Genomic DNA, 24,602 nt, shown 5'->3' with positions numbered 1-24,602 from the left:
GTGGCCGTGGGGAGCTGGATGTGAGGGCTACCAGCCATGTGCCTCAGGCAGTGCCTCATGCCCAGCCAGGGAAGTCTGGCCCGCAGGAGCCACCAGCGTGTCCATGTCTGTCCCCCTCCACAAGCCACATGCATCGGAGGAGGGCAGGGCTGTTTCAGACGAGGCCTGGGGAGGGACAGCCAGATGGGGTCCTGATTTACAGCCTGCTCTTGGTAGCTGGGGACCTTCATCCCCGGTGGGGGCACAGGTTTTTACATGTATGATGCCGCAGCTCCTCCAAGACAGTGGCCGAGAAGTAGACAGCTGCAGCCAAGCGCGTTCACTCACCTGCCTGGGGAAGAGGACACTGCGAGGTTGGTGTCCAGCCTGGCGAGGTGGGCAGGCGGGCTCCACAGGGTGAGAACAGGATTCCGAAGGCAAGGGAGCCAGGACGGAGGTGCAGACACACCAGCCCGGTGATGCATCCCAGGCCGTGAGGGGAAGGCAGAGGGCGAGGCCAGGCCAAGAGTCCAGGATTGGAGACGGGGCTCTAGAGCCTCCGAGGGCGGGCAGGGTGTTTATGCCTTGCACCTTAGGCCCACTGCGGCCCGCCCCGGGCCTGGGCAGGACCACCACCTGCTTCGTGGGTAGAGGTGGGCCAGGCTGGTGAGGGGCGGGGCAGCGATGGAGGGCGGGGCCAGGTGCCGCGGCGGAGCAGCGGTGGGAGGGAGGGGGCGGGGCGCGGGCGGCGGGCCCGGGGCGGAGGGCGTGCAGGTGCGGGCGCGCGGGAGGAGTGGGCTGGCCACTGTCTGGCCCCGCTGCCTGCGCCCCAGCCTACCCGCCGGGGCCCGTTTCTCTGGTCAGAGGCCAGCCCTGGGTTTCCATCCTGTGTCCCAGGAGGCCGCCCCCGAGCCGGGCCCCGGGCCCCGGCCCCCAGGTCGCCGGCCCCGTGCTGTTCAGACAGCGCACCGAGCCCCCAGCCCCGGGGCAGGCCAAAGAGGAGCCCGGGGCGCGGCGGGGATGCTGCCCGGCCGCGCGCTAGAGGCGTGCCTCGCCCGCGCTGCGCCCGTCCCGGCCGGGACCGCCTCCCGGCTGTGGCTCGCCCGGCGCGAGCGCGCATGGACTCAGGCTCGGAATCACCGGGCGTCTCGGGAGGCGGGGGTGGGAGCCCATCTGCTCTGCTCCCGGTTGCGGCCGGGCCGGCGGAGTGACGGACGGCGGGAGAACGGCCCAGACCGCGAGGAGGGCGGAGCCGGAGGCGGCATAGGCCCCGGTCTGGGGCGGGGAGGTCGCCAGCGCGGCAGGCAGACCCAGGCCGACAAAGCCCCAAGCCCCGGCTAGAGGCAGGACCGGAGCCCCGAGCCGGGACCCCGCCGTCGCCCCCTTACCTGTCGGCCGCCGCGCAGAGCCCAGGGTGGGACGTGCCGAGTTCCGGAGCCCCTCTGCCCGCCGCCGATTCAAATACCGACGGTTGGCGAGCGCGGCCAATCAGCGCGTGGCTGGGGCGGGGCGCGGGGCGCCGACAGCCAATGGGAGGCAGAACGACAGCCCACGCCCACTAGGAGGTTTCGTTTCCGGGGCGAGGGCACGCTGGGCGCGGCGGTCGCCGGATTCCTCAGTAAAGGCGGTTCTCCTGACGCGCCTAGAAGGGAGGCCACACGCGGGTGGATGGTGACTGCGGAGCCCGCCGTCTCCCAGGAATCCCGGGCTTTGGTGCGGACGCGCCTGAGCTGCGCGGAAATCAGGGCCCGAGAGCCTCTCCCCCGAGTCTCAGTTTCCCCAGCTGGGCAATGGGATCGAGTGCAGCGCCGCCCCCAAGCGGGTCGTGGGCGGGGGGAAGAGCCAAACCCTCGCGAGAACTGTAGGGGCGGCTCGCGATTGGGGGGGGGGTGTGTCGAACGAGGGGCTCGAGAACTTCATTTCCCATAATACTCCGCGGGACTCCATCTCCCAGAGCGCCCCGCGAGCGCCCCGAGGGCAGGGACTCCGTTTCCCAGAGCGCCCCGCGCCGCCGGGCGCCTACCGGACCCGGACGCTGTGGCCGGTTCGCTACGCTGGGTGGCGGGCCTCGCCGGGCCGGTTTCCCGGCGGCGACGGCGGCGCGATGGACAGCCCTGAGGTCACCTTCACGCTGGCCTACTTGGTGTTCGCCGTGTGCTTCGTGTTCACCCCCACCGAGTTCCACTCGGCCGGGCTCACGGTGCAGAACCTGCTGTCGGGCTGGCTGGGCAGCGAAGACGCCGCCTTCGTGCCCTATCACCTGCGCCGCACGGCCGCCACGCTGCTGTGCCACTCGCTGCTGCCCCTCGGTGAGCCGGGGGCCGACCTCCGGAACCCGGAGCGGGAGGGACGGGGGGCGGGGTCCCGTGCTGGAGAGCCGAGGCTGCCAGGGGAGCGCCCGTGTGCTCGGGGAAGTGCTGCCCCTTGCAGGTACCCGGCGGAGAGGCGAGCTCAGAACCCTGGGGAAGGGGGTGCTCTGCTCACTGGGGCAAGTGGTGAGCTGGCTCTCGGCGGACAGGTCAGGTATGAGTTAACTGATGCCCCTAGGGGTGGCCTGTTCCAATCTCCTTGGAAGGTGGGTGCGGGAAAGGCAGGCAGAGAGGGTGACGGCAGTCGAGTGTCATTTCCGCCTCCAGTAGATCTTCCTGACCCAGGGATCGAACGCGCATCTCCTGCATTGGCAGGCAGGATCTTTGCCACTGAACACTAGGGAAGGCCCCCACCCTCACCCCTACCCTTTAAAAAATATATAATTTTATTCACGGGTGTGCTGGGTCTTCGTTGTTGCCTGAGGTCTTTCTCTAGTCGCGTGGGAGATACTCTGTTGCAAGCCTTAAAGCGCGCAGATTCCAGTAATTGTGGCACCGGGCTTAGTTGCTCTGCAGCATGTGGGATCTTCCGGGCCCAGAAATCAAACCCATGTCCTCCGCGTTGGCAGGCCAATTCTTAACCGCTGCATGGCCTGGGAAGTCCTAGAGAAGCCCTTTTGGAACTTCAGAGAAGTGTTTATTGCCACATGAGTTACTTATCATGTATCAGTTTGATCAATAGCATTTATTACTATTTTTGCAACTTCAAACCCTTCCTGCAGGTCACTGTCCACGTTATTAACTTTGATATGCAAATTGGCCCCCATCTGGCCACCAGGGGCCTGGAGCTGGCTCCCATGTCCCTTGCTCTTGTCACTGTTTGTTTACTGTCTGGTCCACGACGTCCCGGTTCTGGGATGGGCCATACCCTGGTCTGCTTCCTCAGAGTAGATGGGACCCAGAGGCTGAGATCCAGTCCCAAGACGGCCTGTGGGCAGCTCTGCATTGGGTGACACCATATCCTTGTGCTTATTTTTGCTTTTCTAGGATTTTCTCATTTTATTTCCTCTACTCATATGTGGTTTTACAAAGCTAAAGTAGTAAGATGAGAATGTTTTCTGCTCACTGGACAGGTACTCAGTTGAGTCAGCTATGGAGCTGGACAAGGCCCACCTGCCCTGGGGTACCATGGCCTTGCCCTGGGAGCTGACCGTGGCAGAGAGCCAGATCCAAGGCTGGGGATTAAAGGAAGAGGCCTCCCCCAGTCCCACCAAGGGACAGGGTCAGCACTGGGGAGGCTGGCAGCCGGGCAGTCCCAACCTCTGCTGAAGCTTGCCCGTCCCTTTTAGGCTACTATGTGGGCATGTGCTTTGCAGCCTCGGAAAAGCAGCTCTACTACCCCAGCCAGACCCCGGAGACCTGGCGGGCCTTCCTCCTGCTAGCGTTGATGCTGCCCACCATCGCCTGCACCCTGATCTACTACTGGTCCCGGGACCGGTGGGCCTGCCACCCCCTGGCCCGCACCCTGGCCCTCTATGCCCTCCCACGGTCGGGCTGGCGGGCTGTGGCTTCCTCCGTGAACACGGAGTTCCGGCGGATTGACAAGTTTGCCACCGGGGTGCCGGGTGCCCGTGTGATCGTGACGGACACGTGGGTGATGAAGGTGACCACGTACCGCGTGCACGTGGCCCAGCAGCAGGACGTGCACCTGACCCTGATGGAGTCCCAGCAGCACGACCTCTCCCCAGACTCACACCTGCCCGTGCAGCTGCTCACCATCCGCGTGGCCAGCGCCAACCCTGCCGTGCAGGCCTTCGACATCCGGTAGGCGGGCCTGCGGCTGGGGCCGCTGGGGTGGTGCACCCTTGGTCTGCTCTTGGTGTTGCTCAGGGGCCGGGGTGGGTGGGAGCTGGTCCTTCTGGAGTGCCCCTCCCTCAGGTCCTTTGCGTTTCCTCTTTCTTCCCAGCCTGCTCTGGGCTGTCTTCCCGGCGCCTCGGCGGGAGCACACGGGGGTGTCTGGGGGCCACTGTATGGGACAGATGCTCGGTGGCTCCCTCAGCCCTGAGCCTGGGCCGGGGCCGAGGTGCTCCTGTCTAGTTCAGGCTGTGGCAGGCCTGCCCGCCCCTCCTGGACCCGTCTTGGGCCTGAACCTGCCGAGGGCCAGGCCCTCTGCTGCAGTTCTCCCACCCTCCGGGCCCCTCCGCATGTCCCAAGGAGAGGCCCGTGGGCAGCACTGGGCCAGTGGGCTCTGGACCCATGGCCATCTCTAGTGGGCCCCGCCCAGCAGCGTCCACCTCTACAGGCTGAATTCCACGGAGTACGGCGAGCTGTGTGAGAAGCTCCGGGCGCCCATCCGCAGCGTGGCCAACGTGGTCGTCCACCAGAGCCTGGGCGACCTCTTCCTGGAGACCTTCGCCTCCCTGGTGGAGGTCAACCCGGCCTACTCAGTCCCCAGCAGCCAGGTAGGGGGCTGGGCAGGGGAGGCGGGCTCCCACAGCTGGGCCGCCGTGGACCGCCTCTCCTGGGGTAGGGCAGGACCCCCATCCCCAGGGCAGCCCGACCGAGCGTCCTCTGACCACCTGGCCTGCCTGCAGGACCTGGAGGCCTGCATCGGCTGCATGCAGACTCGGGCCAGCGTGAAGCTGGTGAAGAACTGCCAGGCGGCGGCCGCGGGCGAGTGCCAGCAGTGCCGCTGCCGCCCCATGTGGTGCCTCACCTGCATGGGCAAGTGGTTCGCCAGCCGCCAGGACCCGCAGCGCCCCGACACCTGGCTGGCCAGCCGTGTGCCCTGCCCCACCTGCCGCGCGCGCTTCTGTATCCTGGACGTGTGCGCCGTGCGCTGAGCCCCCTGGGGGGACCCTGCGGCTGCCTCCAGGGGAAGACGGGCCTCTGGGCCCTCCTTGGCGCTGCTGCGGGCAGATCTTCGGTGCAGCGACTCCTTGGTGCCCCGAGGCTGCGGAAGGGCCTGGCTGCGGTTTCGGCAGAACCTTCCTCCTGAAGTTCTGTCCCTGGCAGTGGGGTGGCCTTCAGCACCTCTGCCTCCTTCACTCTCTGTTCTTCCGACCAGGGGTCAGTGCTGGGCACGCAGAGCGTGGTGTCGGGTCCATCTCCAGAGCATTCTGTGGCCCCCGAGCTGTGTTCTGGGCGACCCCTTGGTCTGCCCCAGATGACCCTAACCTAGCCGCTTGCCTTAAATGTATGGGGCACAAAAGTCTGAACTGCTCCTCAGTTACACGACAGACTTGGATTTGTCTACGACTGCAGTCTGTCACGCTTCCGTTGCCAGGCTGGCCGCTGGCCCTGCGGCATGGGCGCCTTCCCCACGAGGCTGCTCTGAAGACCCAGTGCAGAGCCTGGCGGTGGAGGGCACGAGCATTGCCCAGGGCCTCCTGGTGACCGCAGCCAGCCGAGGGCGCCCTCCTGGGTGGGGTGGCCCCCATCTGCCCCCTACCCAGAGATGCCTCGGGCTTTCCATCAGGGCCTGTTTTCACCTGCCTTTCCCTTGGCCGAGTGCATGTGGGGCTGCCCACCCCTTTGAGGGGCCTGTGGCCATGTGCCTTCTGGTGCTCCCACGAGTCCAGGGAATGGGCTGTCTCAGACTCCTGGTTGCGCAGTGACATCTTGTATCCAGACAGCAAGATTGTGGGGACCCAGCGTGAGGCTCCCCACAGGCCACCCGCTTCAGAAGGGGAGTGCCTGGCAGTCAAGGCGATGACAGCTGCCTCCCCAATTCTGGGTGGTGAGGTGGAGGGCAGGGGGAAGTGCTGGGCTCCTGGGTACAGCTTTGAATGTGGCTGTTGGAGGGGCCCTGAGCCTCCTAAATGTGGTCCTTCTAAGCAGGTTAGATGGAATGAACTCAACCAAGGCTGCACTGAGCCCAGAGATTTGGAAGTGAGCAAGCCCAGATTCGTGGTCTTCCGGGGGCACCCACAGGGGACAGCCGTCAGAAGGGCAGCCAGGAGCCATGCCCGGCCTTAGCCTGGAATTTCAAACTCTGGCAAGGGAGAGCCAGGCCTGGGGTTGTCTTTTCTACAAGAGACGGTTACTTAGTTTTATAAAGATATACCTATTGTAGCAAAGTGGTATGCTATTGAATAAAACGTTAGTATGACGTTATCAATATTTTGTTTCTCCTGATACTCAAACAACTGGGGCGAGGCCGTCTTAGAAATGGCCTCTTTATCGTGCATCTTTTCTTCAGAATAAAGGGAGGCAGACTCTTCAGGAATCTTCCTCTGATTTTCTTGCTGGGGTCTCAAAAAGCTTACTTCCAGGGAGCCTTTGTGGATGGGTCCTGGAGGGTAGGGGTGGGGGGAGGGGTTAGCATGCACATGCTCCAGATGCAGGGGCCGACGTGAAGGACACTGGTGATCCAAGGTGGTGAGCCCTGCTGGGTGAGGCCTGCAGCCGTGTGCTTGCTGCTGGGTCCCACGTGGAGCCTGCTGGCTCAGCCGCTTGGCTGGGAGAGCTCCTCAGCAGCATAAGCTCCGTGCTCCCTTATGCTGCTGCTGGACCCTGAACATGTTTATGAAGTACACGCAACCTACTGAAAGCCAGTGGGCTGGAATTTACTTTATCTTGGAGATACTTGATCTTTTTTTCAGTATAGTCCTTCTCTGATAGTTTAGTCACTAAGTCATGTCTGACTCTGTGACCTCATGTGTTACCGAGTCCAAGCTCGCTCTGCTCACTGCACGGTAGGCCAGTGAATCTGGGACGAGGTGCTGAGGCAAGGAATACTTTATTCTGAGAGCCTGCTGACTGAGAAGGCGGCAGACTGTCTCAAAACAACCATGTCACTCGGGTCTGGATGCCAGATTCTTTCATAGGTCAGAGATGGGGGAGGTGAGGGAACAGTAAAAAGGCCGGTAATCTTGCAAATATCTCCTAGAATTGCAAGCCTCTGGCAGGGTATATGCTAATTTCTTCCTGCCTTCTACAGGTGGACAGGGTTCTGAGCAAAAGGCACTTTAGAGTCTGGCAGAGAAGCAGGGATCTCTGAGGCAGGGTTTATGTATGATTGTCAAAACAGTTCGAGCATGGAGTCAGAACCAGTCTCCTCTGCCCTGGGATTTCCCAGGCCTGGAATACTGGAGTGGGTTGCCGTTTCCTTCTCCAGGAGATCTTCCCAACCCTGGGATTGAACCCCAGTCTCTTTTATTTTCTTTATTTGCACACAAGTATCACCACCTAATGCATGGAGACTGGCCAAAGGCCCAGCCCAGTGAGGGGGGGTAGGGAAGGGAAGGGGTATGTGTGTGTGAAGAACGTGACATAGGCTCACGGGTTGTGTGTGTGTGTGTGTGTGTGTGTAAACAACGTGACATAGGCTCAGGGGTCTGGGCATCGGACGCCGGCTGCGAGTTTTCGGGGCGCGAAGCCTGCAGCCCGAGGCTGCCTCCTCTTCCGGGTTCCGGGTTCCCGCCAGCGCGGACAAAGTCCCTGGCGTGCCGACCAATCGGAGAGCGCCCCAAACCTGGGCTCGGCCAATCGGAGGCGCGCGCTTTGCCCCCTCGGCGCGCCCGAGTCGCCTGCCTCCGAATCTCCCGCCAATACGCCTCCCCCCCGCCCGCGAAGGCGCGGCCAATCAGCGTCGAGCGGCCCGGCGGCCCGGCCGCCTCCATGGCGGAGGGGACACCCTTCTCTGAGGGCCTCGCCTCAGTCTCCCCGGCGGAGCCCCTCGGCCGCCCGGATGGCAGTGCGCGGGGCGGCGGCTTCGCGGCGGCCGCCCCGGCCTGGGCCCGCCTGCGCGGCGCGCGCGGCGGCGGGGCGCCCCCTGGGCCGCGGCGCGATGGTCTCGCCGGCGCGGCGCGCGCGGGAGCCTGGGGGGCGGGGCGGCGCCCTATAAGCGCGGCTGGGGGCGGGGCGCGCGCGTCAGTCGGCGCCGCGCGGAGAGGAGCTCGCGCCTGCCGCCCGCGCCGCCGGCCCCCGGGAGCCCCGCTCGCCGCCCCGCCATGGCCTACAGGCCGCGAAGCCCCGCCGGCGACGAGGACCGTCGCGACCACGACGCCAGGTGAGGTCGGGCCGCGCGCCGGGTGCTCCCGGGCGGGCGCGCGGCGGGCGGGGTCCGGGCGGGCGTCCCGGGCGGGGGTCCCGGGCCGGCTCGCTCTGACGCGGTCTCTCGTCGCCAGCCCTCCGCCCCCCGCGCGCTGGAGCCTCGGACGCAAGCGCACGGCCGACGGGAGGCGCCGGAAGCCCGAAGACGCCGAGGGCCTCGCAAGGCCGCCCAGCGGCCGCAGACCCGACAGGTGGGCCCGTTGCGGCGGCTCGGGGCGGGGGGGGGGCCGGGGCGGAGGTTCCCCCGCACCTGACTGACCGGCCGGGCTCGGGGCGCCCCTGGGTCCCCACCCCTGACGAGTCCCGGCCCCTGTGCGTCACAACAGGACCGGGAGGCCCCTGAGGATCCGAGGAGGTGTCTCAGTGACGGGTGTCAACAAAACTGGGCTCAGTCTCAGGCAGCGGGCCCTGCTAGGTTCCAGGGGTGGCCTGGAGGGCCGCCAGAAACTTCACAGAGCGTTCCAACAGGGCGACTCAGGCTCACCCGTGAAAGAGTCAGGAAAGTTGGGTGGTGCAACAGTCACAGAAGGTGGGCGCCAGGAAGCAAACCAAGACAGGCTCCAGGACCCTCTGTCCACCCTGAGGCTCCTGAGGCGCGTTCCCCTCTGAGGAGCCTTGGCCATTCTCATGCAGCTTGCAGTTTCCTTGAGTGTTTTCTAGGCGGGGCAGCGTGCTGGGGAGGTCAAGACACTGCCAACCATGGTTTTTTTTTTTCGTTCTGCTTATACTCTGACACAGGTGGGTCAGCAAGTCAGACGAGGTATTTCAGGGAAACGAGTGGCTGAAGAGTACAGGCAGGGGGTGTCCGGTGGTGAAGGCTGGCGTGCTCTTCAGATCCGTGGTCTGGCAAGGCCTCCGTTGGGATGAGCTGGGAGGTGGTCCCTTGAGGATCCACACACCAGGGGCCTCAGGTGGGGATGCATTTAGCTAGTGTGAGGACTGGCTAGAGGAGGACAAGGGTGGGGCCAGCTGCCATGTCAGGCGAAAGGGGTGGTGAAGACTGCGCAGTGGAGATGGTATGAGGAGCGTGTAGCTTCGGGTAGGCTTCCAAGGCAAGACTCTCAGTACTTGCTGATGGGTTGAGGGACTGGTGCCGGGAGGAGTCAAAGACGACTCTAGCTTTGAGACCTGGAGACCTTGGTCTCTTATGAAACCTTGTTACCAAGATGAAGAGGATGGTGTGGACCAGACCTGGTCTGCGGAAGAAATTAGGCTTTAAGCTTTTCAGATGAGTAAAGAAAAGATATTGAGAAAGCAGCATCTAACAGTCTGGGTTGGGAGGCACAAATTGAGTTATCAGCACAAACGTGACTTTTAAAGATGTGAGAGATGTGGGAAGGATCTTGGGGAAAGATGTGAGAAGAGGAGACGCTCTAACAGCCCTGGGGCTAGATGTGAGGAACAGGTTATTGTTTACTTGCTAAGTGGAGTTCAGCTCTTTGTGACCCCTTGGACTGCGGCACTCCAGGCTTTCCCATCCTTCACCATCTTCTGGAGTTTGCTCAAACTCATGTCCATTGAGTTAGTGATGCCATCCAACCATCTCATCCTCTGTTGCCCCTTTCTCCTCCTGCCTTTGATCTTTCTCAGTGTTGGAGTCTTTTCCAATAAGTTGGCTCTTCACATCAGGTGGCTAAAGTATTGGAGCTTCAGCATCAGTCCTTGAAATGAATATTCAGGTTTGATTTTCTTGTTGTCCAAGGGACTCTCAAGAGTCTTCTCCAGCACCACAATTTGAAAGCATCAGTTCTTTGGTACTCAGCCTTCTTTATGGTTCAACTCTAACATCCATGCATAATTACTGGAAAAACCACAGCTTTGACCGTATGGATCTTTGTTGGCAAAGGGATATCTCTGAGTTTTAATACGATGTCTAGGTTTGTCGTAGCTTTCCTTCCCAGGAGCAAGTGTCTGTATTAATTTCATGGCTGCAGTCACCATCCTCAGTGATTTTGGAACCCAAGAAAATTGTTTCCCCATCTATTTGCCATAAAGTGTTGGGACCGGATGCCGTGATCTTAGTTTTTTGAATGTTGAGTTTCAAGCCAGCTTTTTCACTCCTCTTTCATCCTCATCAAGAGGCTCTTTAGTTCCTCTTCACTTTTTGCCATTTAAGTGGTATCATCTGCATATCTGAGGTTATTGATGTTTTCCTGGCAGTTGATTCCAGCTTGTGATTCATCCAGCCCGGCATTTCGCATGATGTACTGTGCATATAAGTTAAATAAGCAGAGTGATGATACACAGCTTAATTGTACTCCTTTCCCAGTTTGGAACCAGCCCGTTGTTCCATATCTGGTTCTAACTGTTGCTTCTTGATCTGCATACAGGTTTCTCAGGAGGCAGGTAAGGTGGTCTGGTATTCCCATCTCCTAAGAATTTTCCACACAAAGTCTTTCAGGTAGTCAGTGAAGCAGAAGTAGATGTTTTTCTGGAATTCCATTGCTTTCTCCGTGAGCCAGTCAGTGTTGACAGTTTGATCTTTGGTTCCTCTGCCTTTTCTAAATCTAGCTTATACGTCTGGAAGTTCTTGATTCACATACTTTTGAGGCTTAGCTTGAAGGATTTGAGCATTGCCTTGCCAGCATGTGAAGTGAGCACAGTTGTACAGCACTTTGAACATTCTTTGGCATTGTCACAAAGCTATCTTTGAGATCAAGCTTTGACCCCTGCAGTGATCTCCCTTTTAACTGAAGACAAAATGTTAAGTCCCTAACTGCTTAGTTGCTCTGAAGTTCCTGGGTACCCTGGGATTCTGCCTGGCTCTCAGCCACGCAGGCCTCTGGCTCCTGTGCCGGCAGTGCTCCTGTCCTGGGGCACTGCCCCTGCCGTCTGTTCCGTGCGCTTTTATTCCCACAGTCCCCTGTGGTGGCAGTGGGAGGTGCACGCAGGTTCTTGGAGAGGGGAGCCAGCCACATCTCCATGAGTGCAAGAACTGATCCCTTTGGAGGGACGTTAGCTCGGTGTGTAAATAAAGGTTTTATCTTCCATTTGAGCACTTTCCCCACAAGTACTCTCATCCCAAGCTAGGGTGAGGTGGGTGAGTGTAATTTGCCTAATCTAAAACATGAGTTTCAGTTCCACAAAAGGTAGTTTCTGTTGAGCTACCAAAATGTGAGATGGAGTAAAAGGGCATTGTTCAGTTGCCAAGTTGTGTCTGACTTTGCATCCCCTACGGACTGCAGCTGCCAGGTTTCCCTGTCCTTCATTATCTCCCTGAGTTTGCTCAAACTCATGTCCATTGAGTCAGTGATGTCGACCAACCGCCTCATCCTCTGTTGCCCCCTTCTCTTGCCCTCAATCTTTCCCAGCATCAGAGTCTTTTCCAATGAGTTGGCTCTTCACATCGGGTGGCCACACTGTTGGAGCTCCTGCACCAGTCTTTCTAAGAATGTTCAGGGTTGATTTCCTTTAGGATTGATGGTTTGATCTCTTTGCTGTCCAAGGGACTCTCAAAGAGTCTTTTCAGCGCCTTTTAAAGGTTGAGGCACCTGTTGGAGCTGGGAAATGCAGACCTGGGCCTCTTGACACACTGCGGAGTGTTGAGGCCTAACCCTGGGCACACCTCCATTTGATTTTCCCCTGTGTCTGCGATACAAGCTTGAGTCATTTTCACTTGTTCATTAATTTGATTTCAGACCCTACCAACCATATTTATACTGTGGAAATTTGTTTTTAGGACTTGAGTTTTTCTGGTTGTGTAACTAAGGGAAGAAATGATAGTTAAGTAAGGGGATTATTCTTTGGTTATTGCTGTTGCATTTTCAAAGCATGCCATTGAGTTTTCAGCTAGAATATATAAAATTGCTTATTGTTGCAGTTGAAGTTAGTTTCTCTTTTTGATGTACCAGTAGTGGCCAATAGAAAGTTGAGGACGAAAGATAAAAATGCGAGTTTACATCTTATCTGTAAGTAACAGACATACCAACAATTCTAGCTGCCAGAATTCTTGGCATTAAGCCCCATGCTTTCAAATTGCCTGAACTTGACTGAAGATTTCCTTGAGTTCAGATAGAACTGAGCTCCTAGATTAAATGTATCCAACTCTAGGGGTGCCTTTATCAGACCAAGCACTGATGTGGTAAGAGCTCTGAAGGGTATTTTTATTCCCCACATTTTAATTATGATGTGATATATTCTGAACCGTTAATTGCATGCATCTGGAAATAGATAGGAGCCACATTTACTAGGTGTTGGTCACTGCTTAGGACTGAGAATGTAGTAACTGCAATCTTTCTTTAAAATGCTTTTGAAAAAAACAAAACTCTTTTTACAGAAAAAGTTGTATTAGATAAGTGCATTTCTTGGTGCTGTTGACTTGGTCTGCCTTTCCCCCCATGGACTGTGTCCTCACGATCTAGCCGACACTGGCACATAGGGAGTGCACGGTTGTTTAACAGAGCCCAGAGAGGCTTGGAGCGAATTGCTGGAACTTGGTGAACTAGGGAGGTAATGGAGCTGATTACTCCGGAGCCCATTTTCTTGGCACTCTCCAAACAACCTCAGAAAATTTCCTGATGGATGATTTGAGAGGAAACTGAAAGTTGTGTTATGGTTCAAATGTGCCTTTTCATTGCTTTGCAGCTTTACCACTCCTGAAGGCCCTAAGCCCCATTCTAGATGTTCAGACTGGGCAAGTGCAGTGGAAGAAGATGAAATGAGGACCAGGGTTAACAAAGAAATCGCAAGGTATATGTTATAGACCACTTTGAAGTGTTATCTGTGGTGTTTTAAAGTGTGTATGAAAATTTGACACGTATCTTAAAGTAGTGCTGGGCCGCCAACCAGCCACATCACAGCTCCTGGGAACTTGTGGGAAATGTGGGTTTTCAGGCCTGCTGGATGGGAACCTGGGTGGGATCCAGCCCTGTCTTAAGCCCTTCAGGTGAGCCTGCCCACTGCCGTTTGCGGACCAGGGCCTTGGGGCTGTCCTGGGGTGGCTGTGGGTGGGCAGCGGCTGGCTGGGCTGCAGAGAGCCACGGCCCTGTGCGCTGGCCTGCCGCCTGGCTGCTCCCCTCCACTGGGGAGTGCGCTCTTGACTGACACCCACCTCAGGTAACAGCTCAGAAGTGCCAGAGTGCAGGGAAGCCCCTGACTTGGGATCTGTGAACCCTTTGCAGGCCTGCCCAAAGTTGTGTGTGTTCAAGTTCAATTTCAAGCTACTTCCTCTTCCTCAGCTCCTTACAGTTCAGAAGATGATGGCATTCTTCACCCCTGCTTATCCCAAGATGACATTCTCCCTGCTATTTTGGGGCCTTTCTTCCATTTGATAGATGCCATCCAATCCACTGAATGAGCCTTGAGTTAAAATGCTGTGGCTTTAGATTAACTGAAGTATGTTGAGCCAGGAGTCTGTTGGTTCCTAATTCAGAGGCGAAGGTCTGTCCTCACCGCCAGCAGGGAAGCGGGGCCAGACGCTTTCTCTCCGTCTGCAGTGGTCAGCGGTGTTCAGAGCTGCCTCCAGTGGAAAGGACACGGGCACACTTGGGTTTGGCTATGACCACTTAAGGGGCCACTTAATTTCTTTCAGACATAAAAACGTATGTGGGCAGATATCTGCCTGGGTAGAAGAGTGAACTGGGAGTTGACAGGCTCCAGGCAATGGCAACCCGCTCCAGTGTCCTTGCCTGGAGAATCCCAGGGACAGTGTAGCCTGGTGGGCTGCCGTCTGTGGGGTCGCACAGTGTTGGACACGACTGAAGTGACTTAGCAGCAGCAGTATTTTGAATGAGTCGCATTTACATGGATGCTGATTTTTCTCAGCTGTGAGAAGTTAGGCTGTTTGGCTGGGTCTGTGCGGTTTTTGGGTTTGCTCACAGGTTTGTAGCAACTTGGATCATGTGCTTGTGTATTTTTCTTTTTTTCTTTTGACTGCGCTTGGCATGCAGGATCTTGGTTCCCTGACCAGGGATTGAACTCGTGCCTTCGGCGTTGGGAGTGTAGAGTCCTGACCGCTGGACTGTGGAGCCCCAGTGCCGTGTGTCTTGATACCCCCTGTCGCCCCTTGCTGGGGACCGTCTCCAGCACCTGTGTGACGCAGGGAGACCCTGTCCGTCCTGACCCTCCTGTTGTTAACTCCTCTTTGTTCCTCTCTGGATCACACCCTTTCTGGTGGAAAGCTGCTGCCTCTGAGCAGACCAGGTGATGGAGCTTTTGATGGTGGTGGTCTGCCTGCCTTCCCACCAGGAGGTGAGGGGTGAGCGGTGAGCTCGCTGTGTATCAAGGCAGTTGGCTCACACTACACACCAGCAGCCTGAAAATTGGAAAATGGGCTTTAGTTACACCTGAGGGTGAAAGTGAAGTCGCTCAGTCGTGTCTAACTCTTTGCGACCCCATGGGCTGTAGCCCTCCAGGCTCCTCTGTCTGTGGGATTTTCCAGCAAGAATACTGGAGTGGGTTGCCATTTTCTCAAGAGGATCTTCCCCACCCAGGGATTGAAATCCAGTTTCTCACATTGCAGGCAGACTCTACCCTCTGAGCCACCAGGGAATCCCTTGGTCATACCTGAAAGGGTTCCAGAAAGAATGAGATCCTGTAGAAAGTGACCTCAGGGACTAGCGTTTCCGTTCTCGTGTGATGGCTCCAGACACACACTGCCTCCTGGCGTCCAGACTTCGCTGGGCCCCGCAGACTGGGACCGGGTGAGGCACCTCAGTGTGTGGCCTCTTTTGGACCCTACTGTGAACCTCTAGCTAGAGGCAGTTTCCAGGTCAGATTGTTCTGTGTTTTTTGGTTGGTGATGAGGCACCGCAGTGTGTGGCCTCTTTTGGACCCTACTGTGAACCTCTACCTAGAGGCAGTTCCAGGTCAGATTGTTCTGTGTTTTTTGGTTGGTGATGAGGCACCGCAGTGTGTGGCCTCTTTTGGACCCTATCGTGAACCTCTACCTAGAGGCAGTTTCCAGGTCAGGTTGTTCTGTGTTTTTTGGTTGGTGACATACCTTTGCACAGTTCAGTGTTGGTTGTTGCTGTGCTAGAAAGCAAATTCCCGGCGCCTCCACAGGAAGGAGGCTGGGGGTGGGAAGGTGTGCAGTTCCCAAGGTGAGCGGTGCCCGGCAGGCACGTGTCTCGTTAGTGAGTGATCGTGGTGTTAGAAGTAAAGACTTCATTTCAGCTCATGTTAGTTTTTCCTGAAGGTTTCAGGGTTAGAGAGATGTAAATTTCCATGGCCTCACTCCTTAACGGGCAGCAGGAGTTTTCTTTCGGAACTGGTTGCTTTAAGCATCCTGTATGGTCTTGGCAAGTAGCCTCATCTTCTCACCAGAGAATGGTGATTGAAGGAGGTTGGAAGTAAAAGAAGCCGCCTTACTGTGACTGTTGCTTAACCCGCTTACCAGACCACACCCCCAGAGAGGCTTTGTAGCTCTAGAAGCGTTGAGTCGATTTCTGTACCTTTGTAAAAACAGCAACGTTTATTTACTTTGCTCTCAGATATAAAAGGAAACTCCTCATCAATGACTTTGGAAGAGAGAGAAAGTCATCATCAGGAAGGTAAATGCTGTGTATCATTTCTTTTCTAATGACCCTGTGACTTACTCATGAAAAATAAGGTGGACATGTGAACGTGAAATGCTGACTCTCAGTAGTGTTTTCTATTTTTTCTGTTCTTCACTGATTTGAAATACGTATCCTGTACTAAGTCTCCGTATATTCAGATTCTAGATTGTTCTGGAGTTAATACAGTTTGGAAATCCAGCGGGCAAGTGCTCTGTTACTGTGTTTACGCATTTTTTTATGTAATGATCTTGTTTGTGAGGTTTGCTGTGTTAATTTCATTTTATTTAGTTCGGATTCGAAGGAGTCTGTGTCCGCGTTGCCGGCCGACTTGGAGACGGATGAAAGTGTCCTGATGCGGAGACAGAAGCAGATCAACTACGGCAAGAACACCATCGCCTATGACCGCTACATCAAAGAAGTCCCCAGGTAGGCCCGCGCCGCCTGCGTGGGCTGGCCAGGTCACGGGCGTAGGTGGTGAATCTGATTCTGGGTGTAGTTCGCCTGCTAAGAGCTCTCTTATCAATGATCTTCAGGCACTTACATAAAGAGGAACATGTTGGTGCCTGCGAAACCAAGGACACGAAGACAAGTGACATTTTCGTAGAGTGTTGGGTGACGTTTGTCAGGAATAGCTGTCTTGTAAATGTGGGACTGTTAACGTACATGACGGGGAAGGTTCAGTTCAGGTTGCAGATTGTAAAGCTTTTGCTAGAGAAGAACACGAGCCTTACCCAGTGTGCGTCAGCAGCACGCTTCCTGCTTCCCACACAAGGATGCAGTGGGAGCTTTACAGGGCACGGGAGCTGCCGGGCTGAATGCAGGTGTCCTTTGCTGGAGCGTGGATTGCAGGGAAGAGCAATCGGCGAGGTAGCGCTGTTCAGCTCCTGTTCACATGTGGGTCTGGCTGTGCACCAGCGTCACCCCTCTCTCCCTGTAGGCACCTTCGACAGCCCGGTGTTCATCCCAAAACCCCCAACAAATTCAAGAAGTACAGTCGGCGGTCGTGGGACCAGCAGATCAGACTCTGGAAGGTGGCGCTGCATTTCTGGGATCCCCCAGCTGAAGAAGGATGTGATTTGCAAGAAATGTACGTCTCTTTGGAGTCCTGTCCCCCCTGTCGTGATGGCAGCGGCTCTTGCTGTGTGGCAGGTCACCCTGTATCCTGTCTGTCTTGACTCTGCTAGTGTCTGAAGCTGGCGGTGTGTGTTCCAGGAGGGGCTGGAGGGAGGGATGTGCTTCCTGGGTTGGACTTAATGTTTGTAGCTACACCAAACTGATCTTAGTAGCGGTACATGGGGTTTTCTTTGTTTTTTTAAGATAAAATGTTTTGAGAAGCTTGAATAGTTTATGTTGAGCTAGGCAGCTCAGGCGTACGGAATGTGCAAGAGACTTGCAAATTGGTCCCTGGGTCGGGAAGATCCCCTGGAGAAGGAAGTGGCAGCCCACGCCAGTATTGCCTGGGAAATCCCGTGGACAGAGGAGCTTGGCGGGCTATAGTCCATGGGGTCACAAAGAGTTGAACGTGACTCAGGGACTAAACAGTAGCAAGTAGGCATACTGTGTAGTTAACTCACTTTGCTATACGGTAGAGACTAACACAAGCTCGTAAAGCAACTACACTCAGTAGAAACTGGGGCTTCCCAGTTGGCTCAGGGGTGAAGGGTACCTGTTGGTGCAGGAGACACAGGTCCAGTCCCTGGGTCGGGAGGATCCCTGGAGGAGGGAGAGCTCCAGTATTCTTGCCTGGAGGACCCCATGGACGGAGGATCCCAGTGTTCAGTCCACAGGGTTGCAGAAGGGTCAGATCCAGCTTAGTGGCTGAACAGCAGTGTAAACGTGAGAGGCGTTCCCCCCCTTTTTTTTTTTTTTTAGCCTACGGAAGGTTTTTCTTTCTAACCTCTGTCCAGTGGAGAAGGCCTCGGGTTGAGCTTCTGCCATGTGGTGTGGATGCCGGCTTGGCGGGGAGACGGAGGCTGGCCTGTGGTTCTCTCCTCAGCTCCCTTGTCTGAACTTCTCCCTCCCTCAGAGACCCAGTTAGTCGTCCAAGTGTCTGAGGTTCTGCTCTGAGCTGGGGACATTTATTAGAAGCTGCCAGGTCTGAGGCACGTCTTTATGAAGTCGGCCTCGCTTCACAGGCGTGCCTGGTTTCTTTCCAGTTGCCATTGTTGCCCCGCTCTCTCTGTGAGCAGGAGATTGGAAACATGAGTGGTGGTGTGTAGTTTGGTTTGTCAGCGTGTGTCCCCCCAAACTGGGCTTTACTGTCGCCGCTTCTGCTTAGAGGGATGCTTGTGGGCGCGTACAGACAGCTGGCCACGCGCAGGAGTGGGCAGCTTGTTGTGTGCTCTGAGCATGGTGGGCATTGTGCCCATGGTGGGCATTGTGCCCGTGGTGGCCGCTGCCAGCCTTCCTGGGGAGGATTCGGCGGGGGGCACCCCCTCAGGGCGGAGGAGGTGCTGGGAGCACGCGTGGCTGCGTGGCACTGGCAGGGCCTCACGGGACCGGCCTGGCGTGCTCGTCTGCATCGCGTGCCTCCGCGTTCCCTCACGTGGTGGCTGACGCGTGTGTTCACTGCACAGACATCCTGTGGACCTCGGGGAGATGGAGACTGAGTCCGCAGAAAGCAGCTCTGAGTCCCAGACGAGCTCTCAGGACAACTTCGTAAGTGCCTTTCCCTGGGTGACTCTCCCACAAGTGCTGCGGGTTAATTGTTTATGACATATGCCCCTTGATAAACTGAAGTTGAGGCTGAAATTTGATTCTGGTGCTTAGAAGCATCATTCTCTGGTCTTATTGGAATGTCAGATTTGATGGATCCTTCTTTTAGACGCCGAGTTCAGTCTGGCTGATCGACACCACCGCTTTCATGTAGAAGTGGAAGGCCTTTTCTGGTTGGGGCATCAGTGTTAGTCAGGCTGTGCCATCTGTGCTGGTGAACTGTTGGTGCAGGGTCACCGGCTAGTTGTCTTAAGTGCAGAGATGCGTTGGGCCTAGGGGTTTCCCCACATTTGCCAGTTTTTAAAAAGTACATGTTTTGGGATAGGAAAAAAAAACCCTCAAAAGATGAGAAGCCGTGTGCAGAATCCTTCGTCTCTGATTCTGTGGTTCCTGATTGAGTGTGAGTTCTTCTCTGCATGTGTACAAGCCACACACACACAGCACTTCACAGCGAAGGGTGCCTTTGTGACCACAGGGGCTTCCCCAGAGGCTCAGCGGTAAAGTCTGCCTGCAATGCAGGTGCCATCCCTGGGTTGGGAAGATCCCCTGGAGGAGGAAATGGCGACCCACTCTAGTACTCTTGCCTGGGAAATCCCATGGACAGAGGACCCTGATGGGCTGCAGTGTACCGGCTCTCAAAAAGTCAGACGTGACTGAAGTGACTGAGATCTCACTTGGTATGGAGCCTGCTCCAGTACTTGCATGTATAAATATCCTGCCCACTGAATGGAAAAACAGGTTAAAAACTAGAAGAAGTAAATGTTTTCTTGGAAAATTCAGACTTCATAGAAGACCAGCCCATACTGTGGACAGCTGAGGAGCAGGTAAAAGGGAATCGCACAGTTGCCTTCCTGCCTGCCGCCCGTCACCCTGGGAAGCAGGTACCTGTCCTTCCAGTCACGGGCCACCTGTACCCCACGTCCTTTCTGTGACTGTGCAAGGTGTTAGAAGTGACGCAAGCTCCAGTGTAGCAGGAGACACAGATGACTGGTAAGGAATACAGTCACCGCAGGTGCTTTTTGAGGACCAGTAACCTGGAAACTTGTCAAATGAAAACAGGATATTGAACCGCAGGAGGATCCCAGTTGAGTGGGTATTCAGATGCAGGCAGGACTACAGAGAAACCCATGCCAGGTGATCTCGGCAAGTGGCGTCCTTGATCTGGATTAAGAGTGACCTTCGTCCCAGCTCGGCAGACGGATTCTGATCAGGATTCTGATCGGGCGCTTGTGATCAGACAAGTTGGGAGGGGCGGCTGTGTAGATAGAGGCAGGGGTCCCGGGGCCTCCAGCGGGAGGCGAAGCAGACGTGGGGGATGTGGGAGGCGAGAGAGCAGTCTGGGTGGGAGCAGGCGAGCCGGGGGGAGAGCTGCTCAGCTGAGCACAGACGCCGCAGTGTCACCGCTGTGCACAGAAGGCCACTGCCGCGCGGACAGGCTGTTCCGGCTGCCAGTTTGTCCCAGAGATACTCTTCACAGGTCTTTTTCTCTCTTTTGATCTGGAGTTTAATCAAGGGTTACATGTTTAATAGCCACGTCTCTCTAGTTCCCTGTGGTTTAGAGTAGTCTTCCTGCTTTCCCCCACGAGACGACTTCCTAGAGGGGTTCAGGCTCCTCAGTGGGGGGGCTGTCATGTTGGCCGCTTAGATTAGATTCAGGTTGAACACCTTGGCCCCTGTTTCAGGGTGGAGTGAGGCTGCGTCACCCCAGGGCCAGAGCTGAGGGGGATTCCTTGCCTGGTTTCGGGCGCTTGGCAGTGGTTCTGAGCCACGGCCTCGCGGCTCGTCCACATCAGCTCCGGCACCTTGAGCGGCTGAGGCTCAGAGGCCGTAAAGGGTCGCTCGGTTTCTCATGGGGCAGGGTTGGGGGCTGGAATTTGAGAGGTCAGCTAAAGTTGGACACCACCTGTGAATGTTAGTTAACTAACTTCTGGATTCTCTCCCGGGAGTTCCCTGCATTCCTGGGGAGTCTGAGTCCCCCAGAGGTTGAGCGGCCCTGCTCAGCGCCCTCCAGCAGCAAGTCCGGTGCCCCAGGGGCCGCTGAGACTGTGCTTCTGTCTTCCAGGACATGTTCTGCGGCACCCCCACCAAAGTCAGGCACGTGGACTGCCAGGCGGAGGACGAGTTTGACTTGGAGGCCTGTTTAACGGAGCCCCTGAGAGACTTCCCGGCCATGAGCTAACCGGCGCCACCTGGAGGCCGACTGCCCAGCATGCATCCTCGTGTGTAACTGGAGGGTCCTGTTAATAGCTTGCTGTCTCCTGGGGAAGTGTTCTCGCCCTGTTTTCTTAAGAAATGTTAACTCTGTGTAGGGAGTGTGCTTTGCATGTTTTAAATTGTAAATGGAACTAAATTCGAGGAAAATTTATCTTGAAGCAGTCTTGGACCAGCTTCAGTCGCTTCATCTCCAGCGTCCTTGACGTTAACCTGGAAAGTGTAGCGTAACTGTTTCCACGGGTGATTTAACATTGCCTGCTAAACGCTGCAGATGTGAAACTGCTACTCGCCAGATGGCTGGCTTGGGTTTACCTGTGTTCTTGGGACCAGTCTGGCGTCTACTTTCTTTACTGGTATCTGAGTGAGTGTTCTCATAATCGGCTCCTTCACCATCTCTATGGAAAGCGTTGGTTTTCTGGCTGTTTGTCAGTATATCAAGGTGGGATTTTTCCTCATACAGAGCACTGAATAGTCAAAGATACTAAACTGAGCTGATAAGTTAATGGATTTTATGTAAGTTATACAGTCTTAACTTGGTACTTGTAAATAGCACTAAGTGGGCCTTCTACCTATAATACTCCAAAAGTTAAGGCAGCAGAGGGATTAGGAAGAATTTTTTTTTATAATCAGTTAATTCACTTTGTAAAATGGCTGTAAAGGATAACATGTACAGATTTTCTGTTCGTATATTCAGTTGTAAACTTCCTAAGACTGTTACGTTTCTATTGCTTTTGTATGGAATGACATTGCAAAAATAAAAACCTTCTTTAACTGACTTAAACTGTGTCGCCAGACAGACTGGCTGCTGGGTGCCGGCTGTGCTGGGAGGAGCTACGTCAGCGTCGGTCCTGGGCACGTGCACGGGGAGGGTGGACACAGAGATGGTGAATGACCTCCTTTTAGTCGGTTTCCACCTCTGCCCTGGGGTCCTGGTCACGCTGAAGCGGGGTCTAGACCTTGGGTGTGGAGCCAGCCAGGTCCTGTGTGTTGCCTGTCGGCCCCAGTCTGCTCCTGAAGGGAGTGTGTACCCCGCGGGCACTGGGAGGCCGGCGCCTTTCCGTGTCTGGGGCCCAGGGCTGTGCAGTCCACCCTGCAGCCCGAGGGGCTGCCCGCCCACGGGGCGTCTCTGCAGCCTGCAGCTCTGCCCGCAGCTCTGCCCACCTCCTTGGAAGTGACACAGCTCCCTTTAAGCAAGGGGTGGGCTCTCGCCACTGTGTTCAAAGTGCTGTGCCGGGGCAGAAGCCCTTCCTGGTTTGTCTCGTGCAGCCCTTGCGCTGTCCAGCAGCCTCATGGACGGGGGGACACAGATGGGCGCTCTAAGCCTGCACACAGGTACTTGGGGACAGAGTGAGTGTGGCATCAGGTCACAGGGCAGGAGGGCCGCCAGGCAGGGTGGAGGTTGGGAGACGCCTGAGTGCCCCGGGAGCCAGATGTGCCACGGGAGCCGGGAACATTGGCCCCAGGGTACGGCCAGCACAGAGGCCCGGAGGTGGGAGGCCGGTGGCCAGACTGTCCACACTCACGAGGGGCTCGGCCGGGGGCGCAGGGTGGGGGTGCCTCAGTGCCCGGGAGGGGTGGGGCACTGGGAACCGAAGCAAAGCAGACCCATGCTCCTTAGTGGCCACCGGCAGCCCTGTGCACACAGGTGTGGAAGACAGACTGATGGGCTGGATGGGGTTTCTAGGCGGAGCCACAGAGGCGCCCCTGCTTGCCGGGCTCCTGGGGAGCGGGGCCGCTGTCCAGTTGGGGGCGGACCCTTCCCGGTCCCGGCCTGCTCTCCCCAGAAGTGGCGGAGGGCGGTCCTTAGTGAAGCAGAGCAGGCTGTCAGGACTGTGGAGCTGGAGAGCCTTCCCATCTGAGACGCGCAGGACCCTGTCCCAAGGCACAGAGGGCTTATTCCGAGGAGCCCTCCTGCGTGCCCCCACTCCGGGGTCCCCCAGACGGGAGTGGTTGCAGCAGTGGCCCCAGGCTTGGCCCGCCACGTGTCAGGGTGTGTATGTGACGGGGCCTGGGGACAGAGAAGGGACAGGGAAGTTGTCTCTTGTTCAGGTGTCCTCAGACCCTGAGGACCTTCACCGTGAGGCCTGGATTTAGGGGACTCCGTCCGTCAGAGCCTGTTCTCATGACGGGAACCAGGGCTTCAGGCTGGTGCTGACGGAGAGGGAGACGGGGCCCTTGGGAGCACTGTAAATAATCTGCGGCCGTAGCGTGGACTGTGCTGGACACAAGCGGGGTGAAGGAGGCAGGCTGGCTGGAGCAGAGGCTGAGGGGTGTGGTCTGGGGTGGGGGGCTTGGGCGGGAGGCATGATCCCCGACTCAGGTCCTGGAAGAGTCGCCCAGCTACCCCTTTGCTGTCACGTCTGTATTTTTAGAATGCTCTTAAGCCCCGAGGAAATCTGTCTTCAGACTTTAGTCCCTGCCTGTGAGTGCTGTCAGCATAATCTGGCCTTTCCATGTGAGCGTAACAAGTAACCGACCGGCTGGGACTGACTGGCCTTCATTCTTGACTCTTGTACTTCGAACCCAGAGGTGTCAGAACTCAATTACATTTGGCCAGCATGATTAATTCTTCACCGTACCAGGCTGATTGTGATCTTGTCGCCAGCGGAGATTCATTTTCCTGTCTCCCGTGTATAGCCGTGGTCGGCTTATCGGGGTTGTCATCCGCAGCCCAGGCCGCTCCTGTGCCAGGACGTCGTCTTTTTCTGCTGGCCCGTTGGGACCCTGCCATCAAGTTGCTGACCCTCTGCCTCTCTGGGAGGAAGATGCTGATGACGCCTCCCGCATGAGCAGGCAGCCTGCCTGAGCCAACGGCTGCGCTTCCACCGGGTGGTGGCTCTTCTGGTTAAGAGAGGGGTTACAGGAGCGGTTTTGTCCCAGGCAGGCTGACTCGAAAAGTCCTCCTGGGTGAAGTCACAGGATGGCAGCAGCTGAACTGGGAGGACCTTGACGTTAGCTGTTTTCTTGGAACCGGGGTGGGAGAGGGGTGTGTGCCTCTTTAATCACCAGTGTGTATGTTTCATGTGTAAGAATCTTGAAGGGAGGCTTCCCTGGTGGCTCAGTGGCGAGGAAATCCTCCTGCCAATGCAGGAGACACTGGTTCCGTCTCTGGTCTGGGAAGATCCCACATGCCGGGGAGCAGGTAACCCTGAGAGCCACAGCGACTGAAAGCCAGCCGGGCGGAGGCCCGCCGGCTTGGCCAGCGGAGCCTGCGCTCTGGAGGGAGCCGGCTGAGCCTGCGCTCTGGAACCACAGCTGCTGAGCCTGCGCCCTGGCCGCTCTGGAGCCCGGGAGCGCGGCGGGCCTGGCTCTGGAACCACAGCTGCTGAGCCTGCGCTCTGGAGCCCGGGAGCCGCGGCTGCCGAGCCTGCGCTCTGGAACCACAGCTGCTGAGCCTGCGCTCTGGAGCCCGGGAGCCGCGGCTGCCGAGCCTGCGCCTGGACCACGCTGAGCCTGCGCTCTGGACCCGCGCTGGCTGCGCTCTAGGCCAACCAGGCTGGAGGGAGCCGGCCCGCCGCAATGGAGGAAGCCGCTGGCTGCCACCGGCAGCGGGAGGGCAGCGCCTGCTCAGTGCAACTAGAGAAGGGCCTGAGCAGCAACGAGGAAATAAACACATTAGTGAAACATTATATTTTTAAGAAAAAGAAGACTCTTGGGGACTTCCCTGGTGGTGCAGTGGTTAAGACTGAGCCCCCAGTGCCGGTGGCCTGGGTTCAGCCCTTCACTGGGGAACTAGATCCCACGTGCCACAGCTGGGACCCAGCACAGCCGAATAAATAATCTTTTTTAAAGGAAGAGTCTTGAGAGGGACTTCCCCTGGTGGTTCCGTAGC

At 57.0% G+C, this 24,602-nt stretch overlaps 2 protein-coding genes across 4 annotated transcripts in view; both read left to right on the top strand.

Annotated features, from left to right (window-relative positions):
* TMEM129 (transmembrane protein 129) overlaps positions 1-6,510 on the top strand; it is a 6,924-nt gene extending 414 nt beyond the window's left edge. The window contains exons 1-4 of one of the 2 annotated variants that reach the window (XM_018049809.1): positions 1,969-2,288; positions 3,638-4,112; positions 4,591-4,750; positions 4,883-6,510. In XM_018049809.1, coding sequence (XP_017905298.1) covers positions 2,084-2,288; positions 3,638-4,112; positions 4,591-4,750; positions 4,883-5,131 — 1,089 coding nt within the window. In that variant the 5' untranslated portion in view covers positions 1,969-2,083 and the 3' untranslated portion in view covers positions 5,132-6,510. Of the gene's footprint in view, positions 1-1,968; positions 2,289-3,637; positions 4,113-4,590; positions 4,751-4,882 lie in introns of those variants that run through there. The other variant, XM_018049810.1, reaches the window with a different exon arrangement.
* On the top strand, positions 8,167-21,546 carry SLBP (stem-loop binding protein). 2 transcript variants are annotated; one of them, XM_018049807.1, is made up of 8 exons: positions 8,167-8,301; positions 8,420-8,536; positions 12,930-13,034; positions 15,776-15,835; positions 16,130-16,267; positions 16,779-16,928; positions 18,418-18,499; positions 20,619-21,546. In XM_018049807.1, exons 1-8 carry the CDS (start codon positions 8,243-8,245, stop codon positions 20,733-20,735), a joined length of 828 nt encoding a protein of 275 aa, XP_017905296.1. In that variant the 5' UTR covers positions 8,167-8,242; the 3' UTR covers positions 20,736-21,546. The 2 variants fall into 2 exon arrangements, with proteins under 2 accessions (XP_017905296.1, XP_017905297.1); XM_018049808.1 differs by lacking the exon at positions 15,776-15,835 and having other exon boundaries at positions 20,619-21,543.

Source organism: Capra hircus, chromosome 6, assembly GCF_001704415.2.
Source record: "Capra hircus breed San Clemente chromosome 6, ASM170441v1, whole genome shotgun sequence".
Classification (NCBI taxonomy): Eukaryota; Metazoa; Chordata; class Mammalia; order Artiodactyla; family Bovidae; genus Capra; species Capra hircus.
The sequence above is the reverse complement of the archived record's forward strand: the minus strand, read 5'-3'. Positions and strand labels throughout refer to the sequence as shown.